Here is a 25,503-nt window from a genome sequence, read left to right on the forward strand (position 1 = left end):
CCGGCGTTCACCGTTGCTAGGGTGACCAGAGGCGCGTCCTAATGCTCCGCCCAACAAACCATAGAGTACCGGAAAAGGCTCGAGCAGAGGGGTCGGAAAGGGAAAACAACGGCGGCTGCGGTGTGGTTGGTGGTGAAATGACGACCTTGGTGCTGGATAACGGAGCTTACAACGCCAAAATCGGTTACAGCCATGAAAATGTGTCGTAAGTGCTTTCTTTCTCCGAGGGACAAGATATATATGCCTAGTGGTTTCATGTGCTACGTTTCATCTCCGGACATCAATGAACTGCAGACGCCCCCGCGCGGCCCTGACTTAGCCAGAGGGATTCCCTGGTTGGAGCTGGGTGGGTGGTTGTGATGCTTTGAATTGAAATTGATTTTGGTTTTAGTTTTGGGCTGCGAGGCCCCGGAAGTGGGATGTCTGTTTTATTTCTTAAGAGGAAATAGCCAAGGAAAATAGACTTTTAGAGATGCGTTCCTAACAGAAGGGTCCGTAAAGTTCATCAGCCTTTGGAAACTGGGCAGCGTGTTTGGGTGTATGTGGATTTTCCTGGGTACAAGATTATAGGTTTCATTAGATTCTCAAAGGGTTCTATGACCCCCTAAAAGTCTAAAAATCACGGTTTTAGGATCTAGAGGCTTTGAAGACTGGCCTACTGGCCGACCTAGTTGGTAAGGTCAGTTAAACAGAAGTACTATTAATACAATGGCATTCATAACATGTATAGTCATAAAATATATGTTTGAATAAATAAGTAAACTTAAAGTCACGCCTTCCCTTTATCAAATTAACAGAGCATTAAAAAAAATTCTTATCTTCCTTCCTCCTTTCCTTCTTTTTCATTTATTTTGAAAAAGAGGGAAATCAAACTGAGTAGGAATGTAAATTGTTACAGCCGTTCTGGAAAACGTTTTGGCAATGTGTATCGTTATCATTGTCGCCGAGGCTGGAGTGCAGTGGTGCGATCTCAGCTCACTGCAGCCTGAATTCAAGTGATCTTCCCGCCTCAGCCTCCGGAGTAGCTGGGATTATAGGCGTGCGCCACCACGCCCGGCAAATTTTTTGTATTTTTAGTAGAGACGGGGTTTCACGGTGTTGGCCAGGCTGGTCTTCAGTCCCTGGCCTCAAGCAATCTACCTGCGTTGGCCTCCCAAAGTGCTGATATTACGGGTGTGAGCCACCACACCTAGCTGTCACAGCAATTCTTTTTTTTTTTTTTTTTGGAGAGGGAGTCTTGCTCTGTCGTCCAGGCTGGAGTGCAGTGGCACCATCTCGGCTTGCTGCAACATCTGCCGCCCGGGTTCAAGCCATTCTCATGCCTCAGCCTCCCAAGTAGCTGGGACTACAGGCGCGCGCCACCGTGCCCAGCTAAGTTTTGTATTTTTAGTAGAGATGGGGGTTTCACCATATTGACCAGGCTGGTCTGAATTCCTGACCTCGTGATCTGCCTGTGTCGGCCTCCTAAAGTGCTGGGATTACAGGCGTGAGCCACCACGCCTGGCCACGACACAGTAATTCTATTATTACTTAGAGAATTAATTAGAAGTGCTTTGTATTATTCATAGACATCGTATACAGGCAGCCAAAAAATGGGAAGCAAGCTAAATAATCAGGAATAGCATATTGGCTAAATACATCAAAATACAACCATGAGATTGTTAACAAATTCAGCTTCTTAAAATTGTGTCTTCAAAGAATATTTAAACATGTAGAGAAAATGTTGACAGTATTATAAGTGAAATAAGCAGGTATAAAACATTTTTTACAGTATTATCCCAGTGTCGTGTTGTATGTGTATAATTGATAATGGCTCTAGTTTGGCTTCCAAACCAGATTGTAAGCTCATGGCAAACAGCAAGAGTCCGAGGGGGGTGGATCACGAGGTCAGGAGATCGAGACCATCCTGGCTAACACGATGAAACCCTGTCTCTACTAAAAATACAAAAATTAGCCAGGTGTGGTGGCAGGCGCCTGTAGTCCCAGTTACTTGGGAGGCCGAGGCAGGAGAATGGCCTGAGCCCGGAAGGCGGAGCTTGCAGTGAGCTGAGATTGGGCCACTGCACTCCAGCCTGGGGCGACAGAGAGAGACTACGTCTCAAAAAAAAAAAAAAAAAAAAAAAGTAGTTGCTACTTCTGTACCCCGTAGCAGCAGCAGTCTCCAATCTTTTTTGCACCAGGGACTGGTTTCATGGAAGACAATTTTAACATGTGGTTGGGGGTATGGGTTTGGGTGACGGTTTTGAAATGAAACTGTTCTCAGGTATTAGATTCCCACAAAGAAAAGTGTGCAAACTAGATCCCTTGCATGCACAGTTCAAAATAGGGTTCGTCCTCCTGTAAGAATCTAACGCTATGGATGATCTGACAGGAGATGCAATTTAGATGTTAATGCTCATGGCCCCACCCGCTTTCCCCACCCTGGTGCTCACCTCTTGCTATGAGGCTTGATTCCCAACAGACCACAGACAGGTAACGGACCACAAGCCCTGCAGCTGGGGACCCCTGCCCTATAGCATCTTGCTGATTGAAGGTCTTTGGCTTCATGGAAACTTAATTTTTTCTTTTTCTTTTTTTTTTCTTTTGAGACAGTCTTGCTCTGTTGCCCAGGCTGGAGTGCAGTGGCGTGATCTCTGCTCACTGCAATCTCCGCCTCCTGGGTTCAAGCAGTTCTCCTGCCTCAGCCTCCCCAGTAACTGGGATTACAGGCACGCACCACTATGCCCAGCTAATTTTTGTATTTTTTAGTAGAGATGGGGTTTCACCATGTTGGCCAGGCTGGTCTTGAACTCCTGATCTCATGATCTGCCCGCCTCAGCCTTCCAAAGTGCTGGGATCACATTCGTGAGCCACCGTGCCCAGCTAGAACCTTAATTTTTATGGCCATAATTTTTAACTTGTGAATCTCTTTCTTTTTTTTTTTTTTTTTTTTTTTTTGGAGACAGAGTCTCAGTTGCCCAGGCTGGAGTGCAGTGGTGTGATCTTGGCTCACTGCAAGCTCTGCCGCCCGGGTTCACGCCATTCTCCTACCTCGGCCTTCCGAGTAGCTGGGATTACAGGCATGAGCCACCACGCCTGGCCTAACTTGTGAATCTTTAATCCAAACAGTATTAAGACTTTCTGTGTTAAAGCCAGAAAGACTAAGACCTTTACCAAAATACTGGCTCTCATCTCTGCAGTGGCAGAAGCAATACTGACCTGTAAGGGTTTTTTCTTGAGGATTATTAGAGAAAGGATCCGTATAGAACTTGTTACATACTGAACTTAAAAAAAAAAAATGGGGGAGGGGGGCATTTTAATGTTGTTATTATTGTGAAATAGAGACAGGGCCTTGCTCTGTCCACCCAGGCTGGAATGCAGTAGTGGGATCACAGTTCATTTCAGCTGCAAACTCCTGCGTTCAAGCAGTCCTCCTGCCTTAGCTTTCCTCTAGAAGATAGGAATATAGATGCTCATCACTATGCCTGCCTGATTTGTATTTTTCTTTTTTATTTTATTTTATTATTATTTTTGAGACTGAGTCTTGCCCCATCGCCAAAGCTGGAGTGCAGGGGTGCGATCTCGGACCACTGCAACCTCCGCCTCCCAAGTTCAAGCGATTCTCATGCCTCAGCCTTCCTAGTGGCTGGTACTACAGGCATGTGCCACCATGCCTGGCTAATTTCTGTATTTTTTTTTTGTAGAGACAGGGTTTCACCCTCTTGGCCAGGCTGGTCCCAAACTCCTGACCTCAAGTGATCTGCCCACCTTTGCCTCCCAAAGTGCTGGGATTACAGACATGAGCCACCACGCCCGGCCTTATGTTTTATTTTTTGTAGAGACAGGTTCTGGCTGTGTTGTCTAGGCTGGTCTTAACTCCTGGTCTCAAGTGATCATCTTGCTCCCAAAGTGCTGGGATTATAGGCATGAGCCCCCACTCCCAGCCTTTTGTATTATTTTAAGACAGAATGAGAAACACTGGATATACCAATCTTAGGATACACTAGTCTTTTGGCATCAAGAGTAGTGGTTAAGTAAAAATGTTTTAGGAGCTAAATATTTAGGGGATAATTATTTGTTTCCTTGTTTCTAGGGTTATTCCTAATTGTCAGTTCCGGTCAAAAACAGCACGTCTTAAAACTTTTACTGCCAACCAGATAGATGAAATAAAAGACCCTTCTGGACTGTTTTACATCCTTCCTTTTCAAAAGGTAATCCAATTAATTATGTTTCATTTCTAGCATTGTAGACCTAAATTTAAAGATAATTTTAATTGTATGTAGAAGGCTGTGTGTAACTTAAATTTTAACTACAACCTAATTAAACCCAAGTTAAAATTTAATTGTTTGGGTAAAAATAAATGACCATGATTTAGTTACTTATTGTGAGTATTGATTTTTACTTAATTAACTCTTAAGTGGTATGCACACATTAATGTAAGAAAATAAGTATAGGGAGGCGACTGTATATATATATTGGTGTGTCTTTTGAACCTCTGACATTTTAGTTATTGCTTATTTGTGAGTTTTTTTTTTTAACTTTTTAAAGGAGAAAAACATACTAACATAATTGGTTTGAAATTCATACAGCAGTATACCCATGTAGCAAACACCTGCACGTTCTGCACATGTATCCCAAAACTTAAAGTATAATAAAAAAAAATTTTTTTTTAATTAAAAAAAAGAAATTCAAACAGCATTACACTGGAAATGATAACCATAGATAGAAATCAGTGATTTAGAATCTGATTTTTAAATATTATTCAAATATTTATAATCTGATTTTAAAAAATTATTCAAATAGTCTTGATACTTAAATTTATAAAAATATTTTTTAGGGCTACTTGGTGAATTGGGATGTTCAAAGACAAGTTTGGGATTACCTTTTTGGAAAAGAAATGTATCAGGTAACAAATTAGAGTATGTATTCAAATTCTATTTCCATGTTTAATTGTAATGAAAAATTATAACTTACATTTTAAGATTTATAAACTTATGAATATATTCTCAGTACATATTTAAGTCACTTTTAAAATAAATAATAAATGCAAGTGAATAAAATTTCCATGTTGAAGTAGAGGTTGAGTAAAGATAGTCTGTATGAAACTCAAAATTTTACTTCAGGTTTCTATTACTAGATCAATTCACTGTATCATCTTAATTTTCACAATAAGACGTCTTTGCTTACGTATCTAAATACGTGAATATTATAGGAAGATTTTGTTGTTTTTAATGTCTGTAATGTGATTATAGGTATACAGAGAAAATGTTCAAGTTTTAATACTTCTGAAGAATGTGTGTGAGAGAATTACATAAACTTGAATATCTTAAGCTTTTTTTTTTTTATTTTTTTATTTCAAACATCCACAGGCCAAGCATGGTGGCTCACGCCTGTAATCCCAGTACTTCGGGAGGGTGAGGCGAGTGGATCACTTGAGGTTGGGAGTTTGAGACGAGCCTGGCCAACATGGTGAAACCCCGTCTCTACTAAAAATACAAAAATTAGCCAGGCATGGTGGCACACACCTGTAGTCCCAGCTACTCGGGAGGCTGAGGCAGGAGAATTGCTTGAACCCAGAAGGTGGAGGTTGCAGTGAGCTGAGATTGCGCTACTGCACTCCAGCCTGGGTGAGACTATGTATCAATCAATAAATAAATACATAAATAAAACATCTGCAAGTATTTTTTTTAATATGATTTTCTTTTCTTTTTAATAGAGATGCCCAGGCTGATCTCAAACTCCTGGGCTTAACCAATCTGCCCAGGCGTGAACCACCGCACCCAGCCCAATTTTCTCTTGTTTTGTTTTTGTCTTGTCCTGTCCTGTCTTTTTTTTTTTTTTTTTTTTTTTTTTTGAGGTAGAGTCTTGCTCTGTCACCCAGACTGGAGTGCAGTGGCACAATCTCGGCTCACTACAACCTCCGCCTCCTGGCTTCAAGTGATTCTCCTGCCTTGGCCACCTGAGTGAGTGGCTGGGACTACAGGCACACGCCGCCACACCCGGCTCTTTTTTTTTTTTTTTTTTTTTTGTATTTTTAGTAGAGATGGGGTTTCACCATGTTGGCCAGACTGGTTTGGAACTCCTTACCTCAGGTGATCTGCCTGCCTCGGCCTCCCAAAGTGCTGGGATTATAAGCTGAGCCATCTTGCCTGACCTTGTTTTCGTTTTATTTAGAAACATAACAACAGCCCCAATATTTGTTATATCATTCATTAATGTTTCCATAATTGTCTTTAAACAATTTTATAGTAACATTTTATTTTCTTTCATTTTTTAGAGGCAGAGTCTTGCTCTGTTGCACAATCATGGCTCACTGCAGCCTCAATTTCCCAGGCTGAAGCAATTCTCCTACCTCATCCTTCTAAGTAGCCGGGTCTACAGGCATGCACTAATTTTTATTGCCTCGCTAATTTTTGTTTATTATTATTATTATTTTTTAGTAGAGATGGGGTCTTGCTATGTTGCCCAGGCTGGTCTCATAAATTCCTAGCCTCAAGCAATCCTCCCACATCAGCCTCCCAAAGTTCTGGGATTACAGGTATGAGCCACTATGCCAGGCTGGTAACATTTTATTAGTGCTACCTCCAAGAGAAGTAAAACTGCGTAATAGTTAAGTACATGGATTCTGTAAGTAGACTCCCTGGATTCAAATCTTACCTATGTCATTAAATAGCTCTATGAACCTTGGTCACTTATTTAACTTTTCTGTGCCTCAGTTTGCTCATCTATTAAATGAGGATAGTAATAAGACTTATCATGATTATTGTGAGGATTAAATAAATTTGTATATGTAAAACAAGTGTTAATTATCACTACAAATTATAAAACATTTTGGAATATTTTCTCCTATAGGTTGATTTTTTAGATACTAATATTATTATCACTGAACCGTACTTTAACTTCACTTCAATTCAAGAATCAATGAATGAAATTCTATTTGAAGAATACCAGTTCCAAGCAGTATTAAGAGTAAATGGTGAGTTCAAGTTTTCACTGGAATTGAGTTACATGACTATGGATATGAATAGGGTAATATTTATAAAGTCCCAAAATATTAAGTGGCATTCTTGGCTGGCGCAGTGGCTAACACCTGTAATCCCATCATTTGGGGAGGCTGAGGTGGGTAGATCACTTGAGTTTAGGAGTTTGAGATCAGCCTGGGCAACATGGTGAAACCCTGTCTCTACAAAAAAATAGAAAAGTTAGTTGGGCGTAGTGACACACACCTGTAGTCCCAGCTACTTAGGAAGCTGAGACAGGAGGATCATTTGAGCCCGGGAGGTTGAAGCCACAGTGAGCTGTGATCGTGCCAGCCTGGGTGACAGAGTGAGCTCCTGTCTCAAAAAAAAAAAGAAATTGAGTTATGTGAAATGTGAATACGGATATGAACCGAGTAAATAAACTCTTAAAGTTCCAGAATACTATGTGGCATTTTTTAGATTTGGACTTTTTTTTTTTTTTTTTTTTTGAGACCGGGTTTTGGTCTTGTTGCCCAGGCTGGTGTGCAATGGAGCGATCTCTGCTCACTGCACCCTCCGCCTCCTGGGTTCAAGCAATTCTCCTGCCTCAGCCTCCCAAGTAGCTGGGATTACAGGCGTGCACCACCATGCCTGGCTAATTTTGTATTTTTAGTAGAGATGGAGTTTCACCATGTTGGTCAGGCTGGTCTTGAACTCCTGATCTCAAGTGATCCACCTGCCTTGCCCTCCCAAAGTGCTGGGATTACAGGCATGAGGCATTGCACCTGGCAAGTCTTGGAATTTTAAAACTAAACGAACCCTCAGAGATTATATAGTCAGACATCTCTCATTATCTTTTTACTAATATTTCTTTCTGAAGAAGTTATTAGCCACATATTTCTCATTTCTGAAAGATTCTGAGGTAGTTATCTTTTCTGTCATTTATGTGTTTGCAATTATTATTGTTTGTTTTTGTTAAGTCAGGGTCTGGCTCTGTTGCCCAGGCTAGAGTGTGTTGGCACGAACATGGCTCACTGCAGCCTCCACCTCCTGGGCTCAAGGTATCCTCCCGCCTTAGCTTCCCAAGTAGCTGGCACCACTGGTGTGTGCTGCCACATCTGGCTGATTTATTTATTTTTTGTAGAGACAGGTTCTCATTTTCTTGCCCAGGCTGGTCTTGAACTCCTGGACTCAAGAGATCTTCCTGCCTCAGCCTCCCAGAGTGCTGGGATTATAGGCGTAAGCCATGGCTCCAGGCCCAATTCTTATTGTTTGAAATTATGTTAGTAGCTCAGGCTGCCAGTGTGAGGGAGAACAATCTGTAAATATCATCTAGAAGCAAGTTTATTACAGGCTTAGATTATGTGACATGGTTGGGTACAATGAAAGTATTTAAATATTTAATTTTCAGAATTTAAGTCCATATAAGCAGCAGTATGTGCAGTGGTTAAGGGCACAATCTCAACCAGGTGCAGTGGCTCATGCCTATAATCCCAGAACTTTGGGAGGCCAAGGTAGCAGGACCACTTTAGGCTAGGAGTTTGAAATCAGCCTGGTCAACATAATGAGACTCCATCTCTACAAAAGAAAAATTAAAAAATTAACCAGGCTTGGTGGTGCATGTGTATAGTCCCAGCTACTGGAGAGGCTGAGGCAAGAGGATCACTTGAGCCCAGGAGGTGGAGGTTGCATTGAACCATGATCGTTATCACTGGGAAGGTGCTACTGGCATCTCATGGGTAGAGGCCAAGATCCTACAACACACAGGAAAGCCCTATACAACAAGGAGTTATCCAACCCCCAATGTCAGTAGTTCTGAGGTTGAGAACCCTGCTGTACAGACACACAGCCTAGGTTTGAATCCTGGCTCTGGTACTTCCTAACTGTGTGACTTTGAGCACATTACTTAACTTCTCTGAGCTTCAGGTTCCTCATCTGTAAAATGGAATTGTTTTGAGTATTAACACACACACTCGTTATACAGATTTTAGAATAGAGTCTGGCATGTAATAAATGATCAGTAAAAATGAGCTGCTGTTGTAGTAATTATTTTAAACTATGGAGTGAATATTTACCTTTAAAAATGGATACCAGATTTTTATTATGTTTACCATGTAAGTGTGGTATTTTAAAGTATAAACACTATAAAGATCTTTTGACAGTTCTGAATAGTATTATAAATTAACATTTTTCTTGTAGTTAAAGGGAACATTTCTGTCTTGCTGCTTGTCTTCGTTTTCTTCCTTTTTAATTGCTTTAAAGTAGTGTTATATTTTTGTTCACTTTTTTCTTTATCTTTTTTTTAAATAGCTGGGGCTCTCAGTGCACATAGGTATTTCCGAGATAATCCTTCCGAATTATGCTGTATCATTGTTGATAGTGGATATTCCTTTACACATATAGTTCCTTATTGTAGAAGTAAAAAGAAAAAAGAAGCAATTATTCGGTGAGTTGCATTTAATTTTCATGTTGTTTCTAAAGATTAAACAGAATGATATGTGCAATAATTAAATTTGAGTTCTCCTCTTTCAGGATAAATGTGGGAGGAAAACTCTTAACCAATCATCTAAAGGAGATCATATCTTACAGGTGATGCTTAGCTTTGATTCTTTGGGAGGATGGGGCTCTGGGGAGGAACTTCTTAAAGTAATTTAAGATTATTCTTAACTTTTAATGCCAGGCATGGTGACTCATGCCTGTAATCCCAGCACATTGGGAGGCCGAGGTGGGTGCATCACTTGAGGCCAGGGGTTCAAGACCAGCCTGGGCAACATGGCAAAACCCCACCTCTACTAAAAATACAAAAATTAGCCAGGTGTGGTGGTGCACACCTGTAATCCCAGCTACTTGGGAGGCTGGGGCATGAGAATCACTTGAACCAGGAGGTGGAGGTTGCAGTGAGCCAAAATTGCACCACTTCACTCCAGCCTGGGTGACAGAGTGAGACCCTCTCTCTCCAAAAAAAAAAGGAAAAAAAATAGTAAATGTTGTACATTAACTTATGCTGCTATTTTTAATTTTATTGTGTTTAACACGTAAGTAGATTTCTTAAATCTCAATTTCTTGTTACATTAACTTTGGATGGTATCATACCATCAGTATCCCTTTGCTCCCCTAAGTGCCCTACTCCTTTATATTTGCTCCCCCACTGTGTCACTGACCCCTGGCAAGCACTGATTGGCTTTCCATCGCTATATGTTTATTATTTGAAGAATGTTAGTTGCTTTTTGTTTGTTTTCTTTTTATAATTTTATTATTACTATTATTGTTATTTGAGGCAAGTTCTCACAATGTTGCCCAGGCTGGTCTCAAACTCCTGGGCTCAGGAGATCTCCCATCTCAGCCTCCCTTAGTAGCTGGGATTACTGACCTGCACTTCGCGCCCCTGAGCTTGGCAAGAATGTTACAGTCTCAGATAACTAGAAGGAGGATATTGAGTGTTACCAACACAAAAAAATGGATAAGTGTTTAAGATGATGGATATTCTAGTTATCCTGATCTGATGCACTGTGTGAGTTTCTTTTTTATTTTGAGACAGGGTCTTACTTTGTCACCCAGGCTGGAGTGCAGTGGTGTGTTCATGGTTCACTGCATCTTCAACTCCTAGGCTCAAGAAATTATCCTGCCTCAGCCTCCCAAGTAGCTGGGACCACAGGCATGTGCTACCACACCTGGCTAATTTTTGTAAACAGGTTCTCACTGTGTTGCCCAGGCTGGTCTGAAACTCGTGGGTTTAAGCTGTCCTCCTGCCTCAGCCTTCCAAAGTGCTGGGATTACAGGTGTAGCCACAGCTCCCAGCAAACCATCACTGTGTACCTGAGAAATATGTACAATTATTACATGTCAACTTAAAGTATACACATATATATTTTAAAGATACTGGTGGGAGAATGAATACTGGGATGGCCACACCCAGTCATGCCATACATTTTCCAATTTTTTCATTAAAAATAATTATGGCCAGGTACAGTGGCTCACATCTGTAGTCCCAGCACTTTGGGAGGTGGAAAAGTTTTTGTTTATTGTTAAACATCTTTATTTCTATAGTAAGCCAATGTTTAAGCTTCACCCTCAGTCAAATATTTATTATTAAACAGCTTGTATTTGCTTGGTACTGTGTGCTGACTCAACAATGCTTAATATAATCAGAAGAGAAAGTGCATGGAGTTAAGGCATTGTAGCCAGATTCTATTCAGAACGGTTTGCGGGGGGATGTTTGCTTTTTAGTTAGATAAACCCCACTTAATATCTTTGTTTTCCATTTCCTTACCTATAAACTGACTAATATCTACCCTCAGAGGAATAGTATGGAAATTAATGGAAGTGACAGTATTCCATAAAGTTAAAATTATTTTACACATTCAAGAATTTCAAATTTCAAAAAATCAGTTGCCTGAAAATTTAATTCCAGAAAAAATGTCAGATAATTGTAAATTATATTTGTTTCTGTGTCAAATTTTACAACTTTTATTTCTGTTAGGCAGCTACATGTTATGGATGAAACACATGTGATTAATCAAGTGAAAGAAGATGTATGCTATGTGTCTCAGGATTTTTATAGAGACATGGATATTGCAAAGTATGTATAATGACAGTCTAAGAATTGGAAAGTAGATTGTTGGGGGATGTTACACATAATTAGGGTATTTCATAAATCTCAATTTTGTTTTCCAGGTTGAAAGGAGAAGAAAATACAGTAATGATAGACTATGTCTTGCCTGACTTCAGTACAATTAAAAAGGGCTTTTGTAAGGTAATTTTTAAAAACCATCAATGGATGGTTGCTATGGCTCATGTCTATAATCCCAACACTTGGGGAGGCCAAGATGGGAGTTAAGACACTGGCCTGGGCAACAAAGCAAGCCCCTGTCTCTTATTATAAAATAAAATAAAAAAAAAAATCAGTGATATTTCAAGTGATCACCTCAGTTAGATTTGAAAAGAATTTCATTTAGGCCAGGCGCAATGGCTCACACATGTAATCCCAGCACTTTGGGAGGCTGAGTCAGGTGGATCACGAGGTCAGGAGTTCAAGACCAGCCTGGCCAACATAGTGAAACCCCGTCTCTACTAAAAATATAAAAAAAATTAGCTGGGTGTGGTGGCGGGTGCCTGTAGTTCCAGCTACTTGGGAGGCTGAGGCAGGAGAATCACTTGAACCCAGGAGGTGGAGGTTGCAGTGAGCTGAGATCACACCACTGCGCTCCAGCCTAGGTGACACAGCTAGACTCTGTCTCAAAAAAAAAAATAATAATAATATAATAATTTCACATCCAGCTGGGATTGGCAGGGCCTTAGAGAGTTGCTTTTCTTTTGTCTGTCTGTTTTTTGTTTTTTGTTTTGAGACAGCATCTCACTCTGTGACCCAGGCTAGAGTGCAATGGTGCGATCACAGCACTCACTATAACCTTGACCTCCCAGGCCCAAGTGATCCTCCTGTTTCAGCCTCCAGAGTTGCTGTGACTGCAGGCATGTGCCACCACGCCTGGCTCATATTTGTATTTTTTGTAGAGACGGGGTCCTACAGTGTTGCCTAGGCTGACCTCAAACTCCTGGACTCAAATGATCCTCCTGCCTTGGCTTCTAGGTGTTGGGATTACAGGCATGAGCTACAGCTCCTGGCCCTTAGAGAGTTGTTGATTACTACCTTCCTGCTGGCCATTTCACCAGGCGAAAGTGAAATTTGATTGATAAGTTTCTTAGTAAATTTATTTAGAAAAAGAACTATCAGCCAAAAGATAGCACATAGGGCAAATCTGGAGATAAACAGTATCATTATGTATATTACGGCTAACCCATTTTTGTTTACTAGTTTAAATTGAGTTAGAAATTGGTTATTTTCCTATTGTGAAAATTATTGACATGGTTGACCCAGGGCCAAATTTTACTTCTGTTTGGTCTGGTATGATTAGATTAGAAAAGGGCAAAATCCAATGGAGTTTCAAAGTGTTGAGAAGCAGTTTATCATGGATGTCAAAATAATTTCTATTTATCTTTGATCAGCTCAGATAAAATGACTTCTGTGTTTAGGTAAATGTGAAGTTTGCGTTTCTGGTTACCAACTTGATGAGGACTGTTGGGAAGTTAAAAATCTTTGGTTAGAAACATAAGCATATTTGTACAAGGAGACATTTATAATATTCATTGCAGTGTACTTTAAAATAGTGAAAAATTGAGTCCTGCCTAAATATCCACTAATGGAAGGAGAATAATTTTTGAATATGTTCATATAATAAAATAATAAGCAGTAGTGAAATCAAGTAGAGCCTATATAAACAGCATGAATAAATCTCAGAAATCTGATTTTCATAGGAAAGCACATTTAGAAAGCTATGTATACTTTTAGTCTATGCAGAATAATATATGTTCTCTTTTTTTGGTGAGAATAATAATATGTTATTAAGGTATACTTAAATATGAAGTAAAAGTATAAAACACTATGTGTGTGAACGATAAAACACCAAATTAGGTGAGTGTCAGCTTATCTGTAAAGTTACATTAAGCTGGTTGGTGAATACGTGGGTTTTATGTAGTTATTTATACTTAGTATGCCTGAAAACAAAAATGAATTTTGTTTGGCCAGATTATTGAGGTGAAATATGAATCAGAGTTCAGAGACCACTTGGGGCCCTATAAAAACTGAAATCATCCTTTTATGTTCTTAGAAACAGATCCTTGTGACTGGTTGTGGTGGCACACACCTACCTATAATCCCAGCATTTTGGGAGGCTGAAGTGGGAGGATTGTTTGAGGCCAGGAGTTTGAGACCAGTCTCAGCAACAAAGTGAGACCCTGTCTCTACGGAAAAAAAAATTAATTAATTAATTAAAATCAGCTGGGCATGGTGTCACACACCTGTAGTTCTAGCTACTCAGGAGGCCAAGGTAGGAGGATTGCTTGTGCCCATGAATTCGATTTTACAGTGAACTATGATCATTTCACTGTACTCCAGAACTGGGCAACAGAGCCAGACCCTCTCTTTAAAAACAGAAGAAACAAGAAACAAAGAATGAAACAGATCCTTTTGAAAGGACCTAGGCTGGCTTTCAGAAATGGGAATTAAGATACATGATGGGAAAAGGTTGCCTGGGCATGCATCAGGTGGAGAGAAACTGGAAGCCCAAGTCCTAGGTAGGATACGGAAGGTGTGATTTTTTTTCTTCTTTACAAGACGAGGAAAACTGCCCCAAACATTTAAATACCAAACCTCTTTCTAACTAGGAATATTTGATCATCGTCATATTTTATAGCTTATACCTTGTCGAAAATTTATGGTACTCTGTAGGGTTAACAGGGGTAAAGTAATCCTGATTTCTACAGGGATGGATCTGAATAAAGTCTCAGTGACTTCCAGTCTTAAACCTGACTGGTCACTGGAATGTCTTGGGGTACTTCAAAACAAAACCTGTATCCATGTTCTCAGTTCCTCTTCCTAGAATTATTTACTTCATAAGTTTGAAAACTTAAAACCTCTTCCAGATGATTGGATAGTCAACTAGGAAATCTTTCTTTTTAGAACAACTCTCCTTCCCTGCAAATGACAACCTATTTGTTTATTGGACATTTTCTTCTAAACTCTGCCGGCTTCTTCCTTGCCAAATCATAAGCCGTGTTTTCTCAAGTGAGTACCTTATGCAATAAGCCAGTAGAGGTGTGGTTATTCTCCTAGTTGACCATTAGTTTCCTCATGTTTAGAAAAGGCAGAAGCCGTATAAGGTTTCTTATTGGCCTTTGACCTTGTGAACAGAATCTGGTTATAGACTGCACTTAATTGACTCAGGATACACTGCTGCTGATTCTCATATCTAATGTATATTTTAATATCAGATGAGTAGACACAGTCAGTTGGAACCGGGCTTTTGGCAGATGATACAGTGTTACAGCAAATGTTTATTATAGAAAGAATGGTTTAATCTTTGTCAATTTTGTTAAAATGTATACCTTATTCAGATTCTGTGTTAAATCATCTTAATTTTTTAAAGATTTAGAAACAGTTATATTTTACATATTGGGATTTTGTATATTGTTTTGATTTTAATACTTGATTAAAATAAACATTTGAGAGCCTTTATTCCTAGGATTTTGTTAACACTTGAACTTTGATAGTTTCAAGAATATTTTTAAGTAGTTGGGGGAAGTTACATACTTGATTTTCTAGCACTAACAGTAGTAACAATAGCAATAAAAATAGGCCTGTAATATCCTTACAGATAACAACCAATAGAAATTCCAGTTTTATTTCTTATCAGAAAGAGGAAGCCTGCTAATGTATAATGAATTTGACTGACCTAAATTGAGAAAATCGTCCTCAACGTTGATTAGCACTTTCTGCAGAGCCAGCATAACTTACACTGGTCATTTCTTTAATTGTACTGGAACTAACTTTATGAGGGCTGTGTAGTAACCATGACCTACATTGACACATGACCTAAAGTAGCAGCTCCCAGTGACACTTAAAAATTTCATTTGTCTATGTCTAAAATAAAAGTCTTTTTGTAATTATACTCTTTTGTAATTATACTGTAATAAAACAGAAACTACTTGTAGTGCCAGATTACATTTTTTGTTTGTTTGTTTTGAGACGGGGTCTTGTTCTGTAGCCCAGGCTGGAGTGCAATCACGGCTCACTGTAGCTTTGGCCTCTCAGGCTCAAGTGATCCTCCCACCTTAGCCTCCCAAGTAGCTGGAACCACAGATGTTTGCCACCACGCCTAAGTTTTTAAAAAGTTACTTGTAGAGACGAGCTACCATGTTCATCTGTGTTGCCCAGGCTAGCCTCAACTCCTGGGCTCAAGTGATCCTCCCACTTTGGCCTCCAAAGTGCTGGGATTATAGGTGTGAACCAGTGTGCCCAGCCTCCAGATTACATGTTAATGGTTAATGGCTTTAGTGCTAACATTTAACAAGGATATCTAGACTGGCTCTCTCCCCTAGTTAGTCATTTTATCCAGAATAAGTCCCATGATCCTCTTCTGTCAATCAGGTCTATGAACTAGATAACCTCTAATGTTTTATCAACTGAAATTCTCTAAGTCTGCAACTATCTCAGGTTATTTTGAATGTTGACAAAATGACTTATATCCCTTAAACTCAAGTCAGTGAATGGCTGGAATTTAATGAATTTGTAAATTCATAGAAAATATTTTCCATTCTGCTTGAGAAGGAAGAATACTTCTGTGAGGCATAATATTCTTCTCTTTGTTACATAGAACTGTATTTTGGGTTAAAAGTGATTTATAGTTTTCTGTTCTCCCTGGAGTATTTGTGAATATTATTATTTTTTTTTTATTCTAGAATAATGTTTTGAGCATGGAATTCCCAAATGATCAAAATCTAAGCATTTATATCCAGGTTATGAGTGGTAGTATCGTGGAAGCAACATTTTATATGTGCTTTAGGTTATGATATGAACGACCTTGAACAAGTAATATGCTCTTGCAGAGCCCAATTGCATCATTACTTTAAAAGGAAAATATGCCCGTGTTACAGGGTTATATGAGAGTTCAGTGGGATAATGTATGTAATATGTTTAATGAATGATATGCTGTTGTCTTGCATACTGTTATTCAAAAATTTATTGAGTACTGTGTGCCAGGTACTTTTTTACGCTAGTTCGTGGATATGTGATGGTGAACAATATAAGCTATGAAGGATAATACAGGGTGATAGAGAATAGTGAAGGATCTTTTTATTTGGGAAGCAGAAAAAAACCTCTCAGGAAGCTGAAATCTGAATAGAGAGTAGATGGCTGATCATATTAAGGAATCTATAATGTTATTTATATATGTTACTTTTTAATAAATTGCTAGTATTTTAATATATTTTAAGTATTTTTATACTTACATAAAGGACTGGGACCTATCCTTTCATGGGAGGACAACTGCATTAATAAGTCAAATGAAATGAGTGTCTTTACCTGAATCTAGGAAAGCTGATGGTTGTAAAATTGAGAGGGACCATTATTTTTAATGATTTAGAATATTGTGAGAGGAGATTATTTTTTCTAGCCCCCTCAGCACTACAGCTCACAGAATGGGTGGGGTAGCAGAAAATAAATAACAAGAAAATATGAGTCATGGTTGTTTAAAGTTGTTTGTTATACATAGGCCTTATAATTATAAGGTAATTTCAAGGATAAGGACCATGGACTTGCTTAAATCATTTGTAAACTAATTTAGAATAGAGATTGAATACATAGTAAAGAAATGTAGAGATGTAGGCTGTTTCCAGAAGGGAATGGGGAAATCCTAGTAGAATAGAGGCACATATCCAGTAAACACCTAAATTAGGGGAGTGAAAGCAGACAGTAGAAACACAAGACATAGTAAATTTTTTTTTATTTAGAGTGTGTTCTTTGTTCCCTAGGAACTAGAATCATTGTACCATTAGAGATAGATTATCAAGTTCTCTCTTGTCTGTTCTCTTTTTTTCCTTTGTATTTTATTTTATTTTATTTTTCATAAGAGACAGTTGTCTTGCTATGTTTCCCAGGCTGTCTTGAACTCCTGGGCTCAAGTGATCCACCCGCCTTGACCTCCTAAAGTGCTGGGATTACAGGCGTGAGCCAGGGCACCTGGCCCTCTTTGTATTTTAAAGTGTGTGGAATAAAGCTGCCAAATTATCTTTGAAGGAACAGCCATATTGGCGTCAGTAATTATTTAGTTGTGTTTTGTATGATTTTGGCAACAGTAAAGGCAGCCACATTTTTCTCAATTTTGAGAATCCTGAAACTTCCAAGAACATGGTTAATATATTAGTATTGCATATTATTAATGTAACTTAAACTTTTAATCTTCTTTTTCTTTAAGCCAAGGGAAGAGATGGTATTGAGTGGAAAATACAAATCTGGGGAACAAATTCTTCGTTTGGCCAATGAGAGATTTGCTGTTCCAGAAATACTCTTTAATCCTTCTGATATAGGCATTCAAGAAATGGGAATTCCAGAAGCTATTGTCTATTCAATTCAGAATCTACCTGAAGGTACATAAATAGAGTAAAATACTAAAGAATTATAATTGTTTAAAAACAATCATAAGCCCTATGAACGCTGTTTCTTCTAAATAATTTCAGGGAAATTGGTGAGTCTGTTTTATTTGCAGAGATTTCTAGATCTCATAATGCACTTAAATAATTCTTGATTCATCTTTAAGTATAAGTTTTTTCTTTTTATCTTTTCTTGTAATTATAAATTTGATAGAGGAGAAATCATTATGGTCCATTTAAACTTGAAGAAATGTATCTCTCCATGAGTATTAAATTGCCATATCCATTTTAGAAAATTTTTCATTTAACCCAGGTCTGTACAGAATAAAAATTTATAACTTAACGATTTAATGGTTTTCAGCTATTGGTGGACTGACTTATTCTTTCTGTTATATTTAGAGTAACATACAGGATTAATTTTAAAGGGATTGGAATATGGTGTTTCATAGTGATTTCTGGATTCTCCTGAAACATGCCTTAAGTAAATAATGTTCTAGAGTTTTAGGATACTTTAATATCTCCCTGGTTCACAAGAAGTAGGCATTGGAGAAAATCTAGCACAGGCCATGTACTTTCTTCTCATAAAATAATAATAATAATAATAATAATAATGCTATCCGTACATAATTATTGCACAGCTATTTTCATATTTCCCATTTTATATAAGGTTGCAGTCACGATGTGTACAACATTTTGTACTACACTGCTTTAATGTCATGGCAGAGTGAGACTCAAGGTCAATATAAGGAAACTCTGCCCTTGTTTTACTGAACAGAAACATTAGGTGGGACAGTCTGTACCTCTTAATTCCTGATGGATTTTCCAGTGGTGTTTTGAAGGCTTTTAATACTTAACATTTGCTATCATGTAACTTTAATGCGTGTTCATACTTAGATCCCCTCTTTAAACATAGATTATGAGTGTTTTTAACTATCAAAGGTAAGTATTGCACAGCATATATGTTTGCCTCAGTGAGATAATGTGGAAATTTGGGCTTGTAAGTTCAAATGTCATGAAAGACCTTTTCATCCTTATGATAGCTCACAGTCTCAGCCTACAGCAAGACCCCTCCCCCCCATTTTAGAGAATAATAATTATAATTATCAACTTTTTTTTTTAACTACAGTGTCACTCATTTTTATATGGCTTACATGAGTGTACAGTAAGTAGCCATTAGTTTACCCCCCTCACCTTAGGTTTTTCTTTTAAAGATCTATGAGGTCATATTTCACTCTTTAATGTCTTTATTTGTATAAACTGTAACCTCATTACGAATCTTAGAATGCACTTGAAAATTTATTTGATTTCCCAACAGTAACTCTAATCCCTCATTGCTTCTTATCTGATCCCTCATCCACATCTTTCCAGAAAAGTAAACAGATTTTCTAATGCCTTTTTTCCTTTCCTTCTCTTTTTTCTTTTAAAGAAATGCAGCCGCATTTTTTTAAGAACATTGTCTTGACAGGAGGAAATTCCCTTTTCCCAGGATTTAGGGATCGGGTTTACTCAGAAGTTCGATGTCTTACTCCAACAGATTATGATGTTTCTGTTGTGCTGCCTGAAAAGTAAGTGTTGTTTTATATAGAAATGAAACATGGAAGTCTGCCTATAGAAAAGGTGGTCTGTTGACTTGAGTTTAAAGCCTGGCTGTCCCACGGTGGCAGGTTTATTTCACCTGCTGAATAATTTCTCTTCTTTCAAAAATTGAAATGATAAATCTTACATTTCACTAAATTAAATGGAAGTATGTAAAGTGCCAACCATAATGTTTCGTACACAATGGGTGCTCAATTAAGTATATGGGGTGATTACTCCCATGTAGTAAATCAGCCTTGGTCCTAAAAGATTTTTATAGGCAAAGCAATCAGGCTATTATCTATATGGTTTATTTGAGATGTATTATTTCTTGACAGTTTCTGTCAGGAATAGAAATTGAATAATTGAACCATTGTGATAAGTTTTATCAATTCATAAATTATTTTAGAATTTTAAAAATTCTCCTTTAAATGATTTTTCTAATGAGGTTTTTAAAATTCAAAACTGTTTTATGTCTACCCTGTACCCTGTTATATGAGAAAAAGTACATATCATCACTTCCACTTTAGTGGTTAAAATAAACTAAGGTAGGGCCAGGCGCAGTGGCTCTCGCCTGTAATCCCAGCACTTTGGGAGGCTGTGGCAGGCAGATCACTTGAGCTCAGGAGTTTGAGAACAGCCTGGGCAACATGGTGAAGCCCCGTCTCTATAAAAAATTAGTCGGATGTGCTGGTGTGCACCTGTAGTCCAAGCTAGTCAGGAGGCTGAGGAAGGAGGATCATTTGAGCCCAGGAGGTGGAGGTTGGTGTGAGCTAAGATTGCACCACTGTATGCTAGCCTGGGTGACAGAGCGAGACTCTGTCTCAAAAACAAACTAACAACTCCCCTAGACCCGCTGCAAAAAAACAAAAAAAACAAAGGTAGAATTTTACAGCTCTAAGGGCTTATATATCATCCTATTCAATATTCGTATTTTGTAAATAAAGAAACAAGGGCTCATGAGTTGGCAAATGCCTTATAGTGAGTTAATAGCAATGATCAGATTAAAACCCAGTTTTCTTACCTTGAGTGAGGACTTCTTACCAAAATATATGTCTGAAAAACTCACCCCTAGTGTTAGTGGCAGAGTTGCAAACAAGACCCCACATACCTGACTCTTAATTCTAGAGTTTTGCTTTAAAGCTAAAGTAGAATTTTCCAAAATCAATAGAAGTTCATAGAAGGCCCTCATTGGTATCCCTTTCTTTTATAGCTATGAGATAAATGAATAAACAATTTAAAAATATTGGAATGATTTTTCTCACCACTAATGTTCATATATTCTTAAGAGTATAAAGCATATTGGCTTTTTATCTTGTATGCACAGGTTACAGGCCAAAGGATCCACAGAAATAAGTCTTATTATTTTATTAAATAAATTTTTATTGTGTATCCACTGCTTTTGTATAAATATATGTGTATACTTACATATAAATCCATTTTTATAAAAGCTTAATGCAAATATAATAAATACAATAAAGAAAACATTTATTGGCCAGGTTTGGTGGCTCACACCTGTAATTGTACCAGTTTGGGTGGCCAAGGTAGGGAGATCACTTGAGTCCAGGAGTTGGAGGTTACAGTGAGTTAGGATTGCATCAGTGCACTGCAGCCTGGGCAACAGTGTGTGACCGTGTCTCTAAAAAAAACAAAAAGAAAAAAAAGAAGGAAAAAAGAAAGAAAAGAAAACCTTCTTTTTTTTTTTTTCTGCAGAGACAGTCTCACTGTTTCACACAAGCTTGCCTCCAACTCCTGGGCTCAGTAATCTTCTGCCTAAGCCCAGCCAAGTTGGGTTTTGGGGTTTTTTTACTTTTTTTTTTATTTTTTGAGATGGAGTCTCACTCTGTTGCCCAGGCTGGAGTGCAGTGGTGCAATCTCAGCTCACCACAACCTCCGCTTCCCGGGTTCAAGTGATTCTTCTGCCTCAGCCTCCCGAATAGCTGGGACTACAGGTACACGCCATCATACTTGGCTAATTTTTGTACTTTTGGTAGAGATGGGGTTTCACTATGTTGGCCACGCTTGTCTCAAACTCCTGACCATGTGATCCGCCCGTCTTGGCCTCTCAAAGTGCTGGGATTACAGGTATGAGCTACTGCGCCTGGCTTTGGGGTTTCTTTTTTTTTTTTTTTTTTTTGAGACAGAGTCTCACTCTGTCACCAGGCTGGAATGCAGTGGTGTGATCACAGCTCACTGCACCCTTGACCTCTGGACTCAGGTGATCCTCTCACCACAGCCTTCCATGTAGCTGGGACTGCATGCATGCGCCACCATGCCTGGCTAATTTTTAAAATTTTTGGTAGAGATGGGATCTCGCTGTGTTGCTCAGGCTGGTCTTGAACTCCTAGGCTCAAGCAGTCCTCCCACCTCAACCTACCAAAGTGCTGGGATTACAGGTGTGAGCCACCATAACCGACCTTTGTTTATTTAATAGAGACAAAGTCTCCCTCTGTTACTTGTGTGATCACAGCTCACTGCAACCTTGAACTCCTGGGTCCAAGCAGTCCTTCTGCCTCAGCCTCCTAAGTAGCTAGGACTACAGGTATATGCCACTACACTTGACTAGAAAACATTGATTTAACTTTTTTCTTTACCTTTTTCAGATTTGAAACTCTAAACTGGGGAAAAAGAAGAGTAGAAATAGAATTGAGTCATAACACAAAGTATAACCTTGGTTGTAGATAGCAAAACCAAACTAGATGTTTTACTTGCTCTAATTTTACCTATTGTCTGTGTCTTCCCACATAATTGTTTATCATACACTGTGTTTTCTGTTTCGTTTATTAGAAGCAACAAAGTGTAGCAGCAAAAGCACAGACTGTGAAAACAGTTCTCAGTTAAATCCTAGTTCCAGCCTAAATTCTAGTTCCAGACTTAACTTCTCTGAGCCTCATTTTTCAAATCTATAAAGGGGGCTCACGACTATAATCCCAGCACTTCGAGAGGCCGAGGTGTGTGGATCACCTGAGGTCAGGAGTTCGAGACCACCCTGGCCAACATGGCAAAACCCCACCTCTACTAAAAATACAAAAAAATTAGCCATGTGTGGTGGCATGTGCCTGTAGTCCCAGCTACTTGGGAGGCTAAATCAGGAGAATTGCTTGAACCTAGGGGGTGGAGGTTGCAGTGAGCTGAGATTACACCACTGCACTCCAACCTGGGCAGTGAGGTTGAGATGGAGTGAGGCTCCATCTCAAAAAGAAAGAAAGTCGCTATTTTATGGGTTGCTATGAGAATTACTGAGATGACATATCTTTGCCACATTCAGAATTTAGACTCAGTATGACAGTTTTTCTTTTTAGGCATCTTTTGATCTTTTGCTTATATTCTTGTTTTTTCCTTAGAATTAGAGGGTCCATAAATTCAGGACATAGGGAAAAAGGAACATTTACTATTTTGTAGCAGTGAACAAGGTTCCTTTCCTTTTTGGGTTGCTTTACTCATATGAAATGTATGCTTATTTCTGTACCTTAAATGATTTTCTGTTGGGTTGGGTAGAGCTTGCCACATTTTAATGGCAAAAAAAAAACCCCACAAATTACTTTTGCACCAACCTAATAAGTAATTTATGTTTCAGGCATTTCAGTTTTACTGTAAAATCATCTGGGTTCATTTATACCTTTATTTTCAGCCCTATTACTTATGCCTGGGAAGGTGGAAAATTGATATCAGAGAACGATGATTTTGAAGATATGGTGGTAACAAGAGAAGATTATGAAGAAAATGGACATAGTGTCTGTGAAGAGAAATTTGATATTTAAGCAACATTTTTGAATGAAAGTCTTGACTAGTTGTGACCGTAAGGTTTAATTTCAAAGTTCCTTTTAAAAGAGGTTAAGGAACTGTGTTACCTTTCATCCTAAGAAAAAGGCTTGAATTTATAAATATTTTGATTGATTGCTAATTTTCAAAGACTTTTTATGTAGGTTATTATAGTAAACTGTAACTCAGTCCACATTTTCATTTAGGAGCTAGACTACCATAACAATGCTTATGCTGTTTCCAAGGGTAGGTTATTTTTCATTAAAAGAAGAAAGAATGAAGCATTTTAAGTTTAATTCTTCATAGGTGAAAACACAAATTTAACTGCTTCACTGGACAGTTTTCCTTAGAAGGTAGTTTTGTGTGACTGTGACTAAAGTATTTTATTTAAAAACTGTCATTCTTATTTATACATTCTAGAGTTGGAAAGACTGATCTTTATGTGTATAATGTTTATTTTGTACCTAGAGTACATTTAAAAGGGTGGAGACTAAGCTAATAAAGTTTTTTTGGTCACTACTGTGTTGGCAGAATATCTTATTTCACTCATAAAAGTACTATTTTTTTTAGGATGTATGAAAAGAGATTTGAAGTTAACTCAGGGTTGTGCAAGAACTCTTATTTATTTATTTATTTATTTATTTATTTATTTATTTTGAGACAGAGCCTTGCTCTCTCACCCAGGCCGGAGTGCAGTGGCGTAATCTTGGCTCACTGCAACCTCCGCTTCTCAGGTTCAAGTGATTCTCCTACCTCAGCCTCCCGAGTAGCTGGGATTACAGGTGTGTGCCACCACCACCACACCTGGCTAATTTTTGTATTTTTAGTAGAGACAGGGTTTCGCCATGTTGGCCAGGCTGGTCTTGAACTCCTGAGCTCAAGTATATGCCCGCCTCAGCCTCCTGAGATGATGGGGTTACAGGCGTGAGCCACTGCGCCTGGCCTGTTCAAGAACTCTTGATACAAATGTTAGCATTTTGTTTTTAAAACTCCTTTAAACCAAAACAATGATCCACAATAAACATTAAAGTGGTCAAGATTCCAGCTTTCCAATTTTAGGTAACAGCTGACAGTGACATCAATGAATAGATCAGGTAGGCTTTTCTGATTGCAAGCAGTAGAAACTCATTTGGGCTGTATCTTCAGCAAAACAAAATTTATCAGCAGGACAAAGGATAGTGTATAAAGTCTAAGAAAAGCTGGGTCCACAGCCTTAAGAAAGATAAAAACCAGGGTAACTTTAGAAATCTTAAGTTACAGAAACAGGGACAGTCCTAGAGCTCTGCCATCAAAATAGCTCCTATATTTTCTATCTTATGTCATTGTGCTCAGGAATCAAATTTCTAGCACTCTTTTCACCCTAACTAGGATTATGTTCCTATCCTAGGGCTCTAGGGGCTTTGATTGACAATCCTACTCTGATGGCCTAGAGTGAAAGAAAGTAGTCTCCCAAAGGAAAACAAGTGAAAAGATGAATGCTGGTCAGGGTGAAAGCTGTCCAGTTACAGTCATAGATTATATTGCTTTAGGGCCTGGAATTCCTTCCTAGACCTAGACTGGTTATCATTGCAGAGTTGCAAAGTGACCATGTTTATGTTATACATGGTTACTGGCGTATAATCTGTGGAGAGTGTAGCAAGAAGATGCTGGTGGTACAAGAGAAATTCTTGCAACCAAACAATATAACTGTTCTAGAAGTTCAAGGTGATGTCACTGGAGGTAAAAAGGTAAGTCCTCATTTAAAGTGCATTACCTGTCTGGACCTCATCCTGGAGAGCAGAAACACCAACGAGGTGTTTTTCCTTTGAGAAACTGGGTTATTCCTCAAAGCTGCCTTTCCTAAACATGCCCCAGCCTGATGTTTACATTTGTCTGAGAATAGTGTGTATGTGTGTTTTCACATGCTTATTACAGTAAACTAATTTTTATATAAATTAGGTCTCATAGTGCTCATTTTTGAACCACTGCAAATTGGTGTTTTGTTTTGTTTTGTTTTGAGATGGAGTATCGCTCCATTGCTCAGGCTGGAGTGCAGTGGCGCGATCTTGGCTCACTGCAACCTACGCCTCCTGGGTTCAAGCAACTCTCCTGCCTCAGCCTCTTGAGTAGCTAGAACTACAGGTGCCCGCCGCCACGCCTGGCTAATTTTTGTATTTTTAGTAGAGACGGAGTTTCACCATGTTGGCCAGGCTGGTCTCGAACTCCTGACCTCGTGATACACTCGCCTCGGCCTCCAAAAGTGCTG

The 25,503-nt window shown here is 38.7% G+C and overlaps 1 protein-coding gene across 1 annotated transcript; it reads left to right on the forward strand.

Moving 5' to 3' along the window:
* Nucleotides 1-25: 25 nt before the first annotated feature.
* ACTR6 (actin related protein 6) lies at nucleotides 26-23,777 on the forward strand. The gene is made up of 11 exons (XM_050750057.1): nucleotides 26-205; nucleotides 4,073-4,190; nucleotides 4,817-4,885; nucleotides 6,832-6,955; nucleotides 9,249-9,384; nucleotides 9,471-9,527; nucleotides 11,419-11,517; nucleotides 11,613-11,691; nucleotides 17,747-17,918; nucleotides 19,348-19,486; nucleotides 23,128-23,777. The coding sequence occupies exons 1-11, from the start codon at nucleotides 42-44 to the stop codon at nucleotides 23,255-23,257; spliced, it is 1,287 nt and encodes a 428-aa protein (XP_050606014.1). The 5' UTR covers nucleotides 26-41; the 3' UTR covers nucleotides 23,258-23,777.
* Nucleotides 23,778-25,503: the final 1,726 nt, after the last annotated feature.

This window comes from Macaca thibetana, chromosome 11 (assembly GCF_024542745.1).
Source record: "Macaca thibetana thibetana isolate TM-01 chromosome 11, ASM2454274v1, whole genome shotgun sequence".
NCBI lineage: Eukaryota > Metazoa > Chordata > Mammalia > Primates > Cercopithecidae > Macaca > Macaca thibetana.

Bases quoted from the DNA above. Each gene is read 5' to 3' on its own strand.
- ACTR6 (XM_050750057.1), top strand. From the start codon at position 42: ATGCTCCGCCCAACAAACCATAGAGTACCGGAAAAGGCTCGAGCAGAG. The intron at 4,191-4,816 runs GTAATCCAATTA...AATATTTTTTAG, and splicing joins ACATCCTTCCTTTTCAAAAG to GGCTACTTGGTGAATTGGGA. The intron at 9,528-11,418 runs GTGATGCTTAGC...TATTTCTGTTAG, and splicing joins AAGGAGATCATATCTTACAG to GCAGCTACATGTTATGGATG.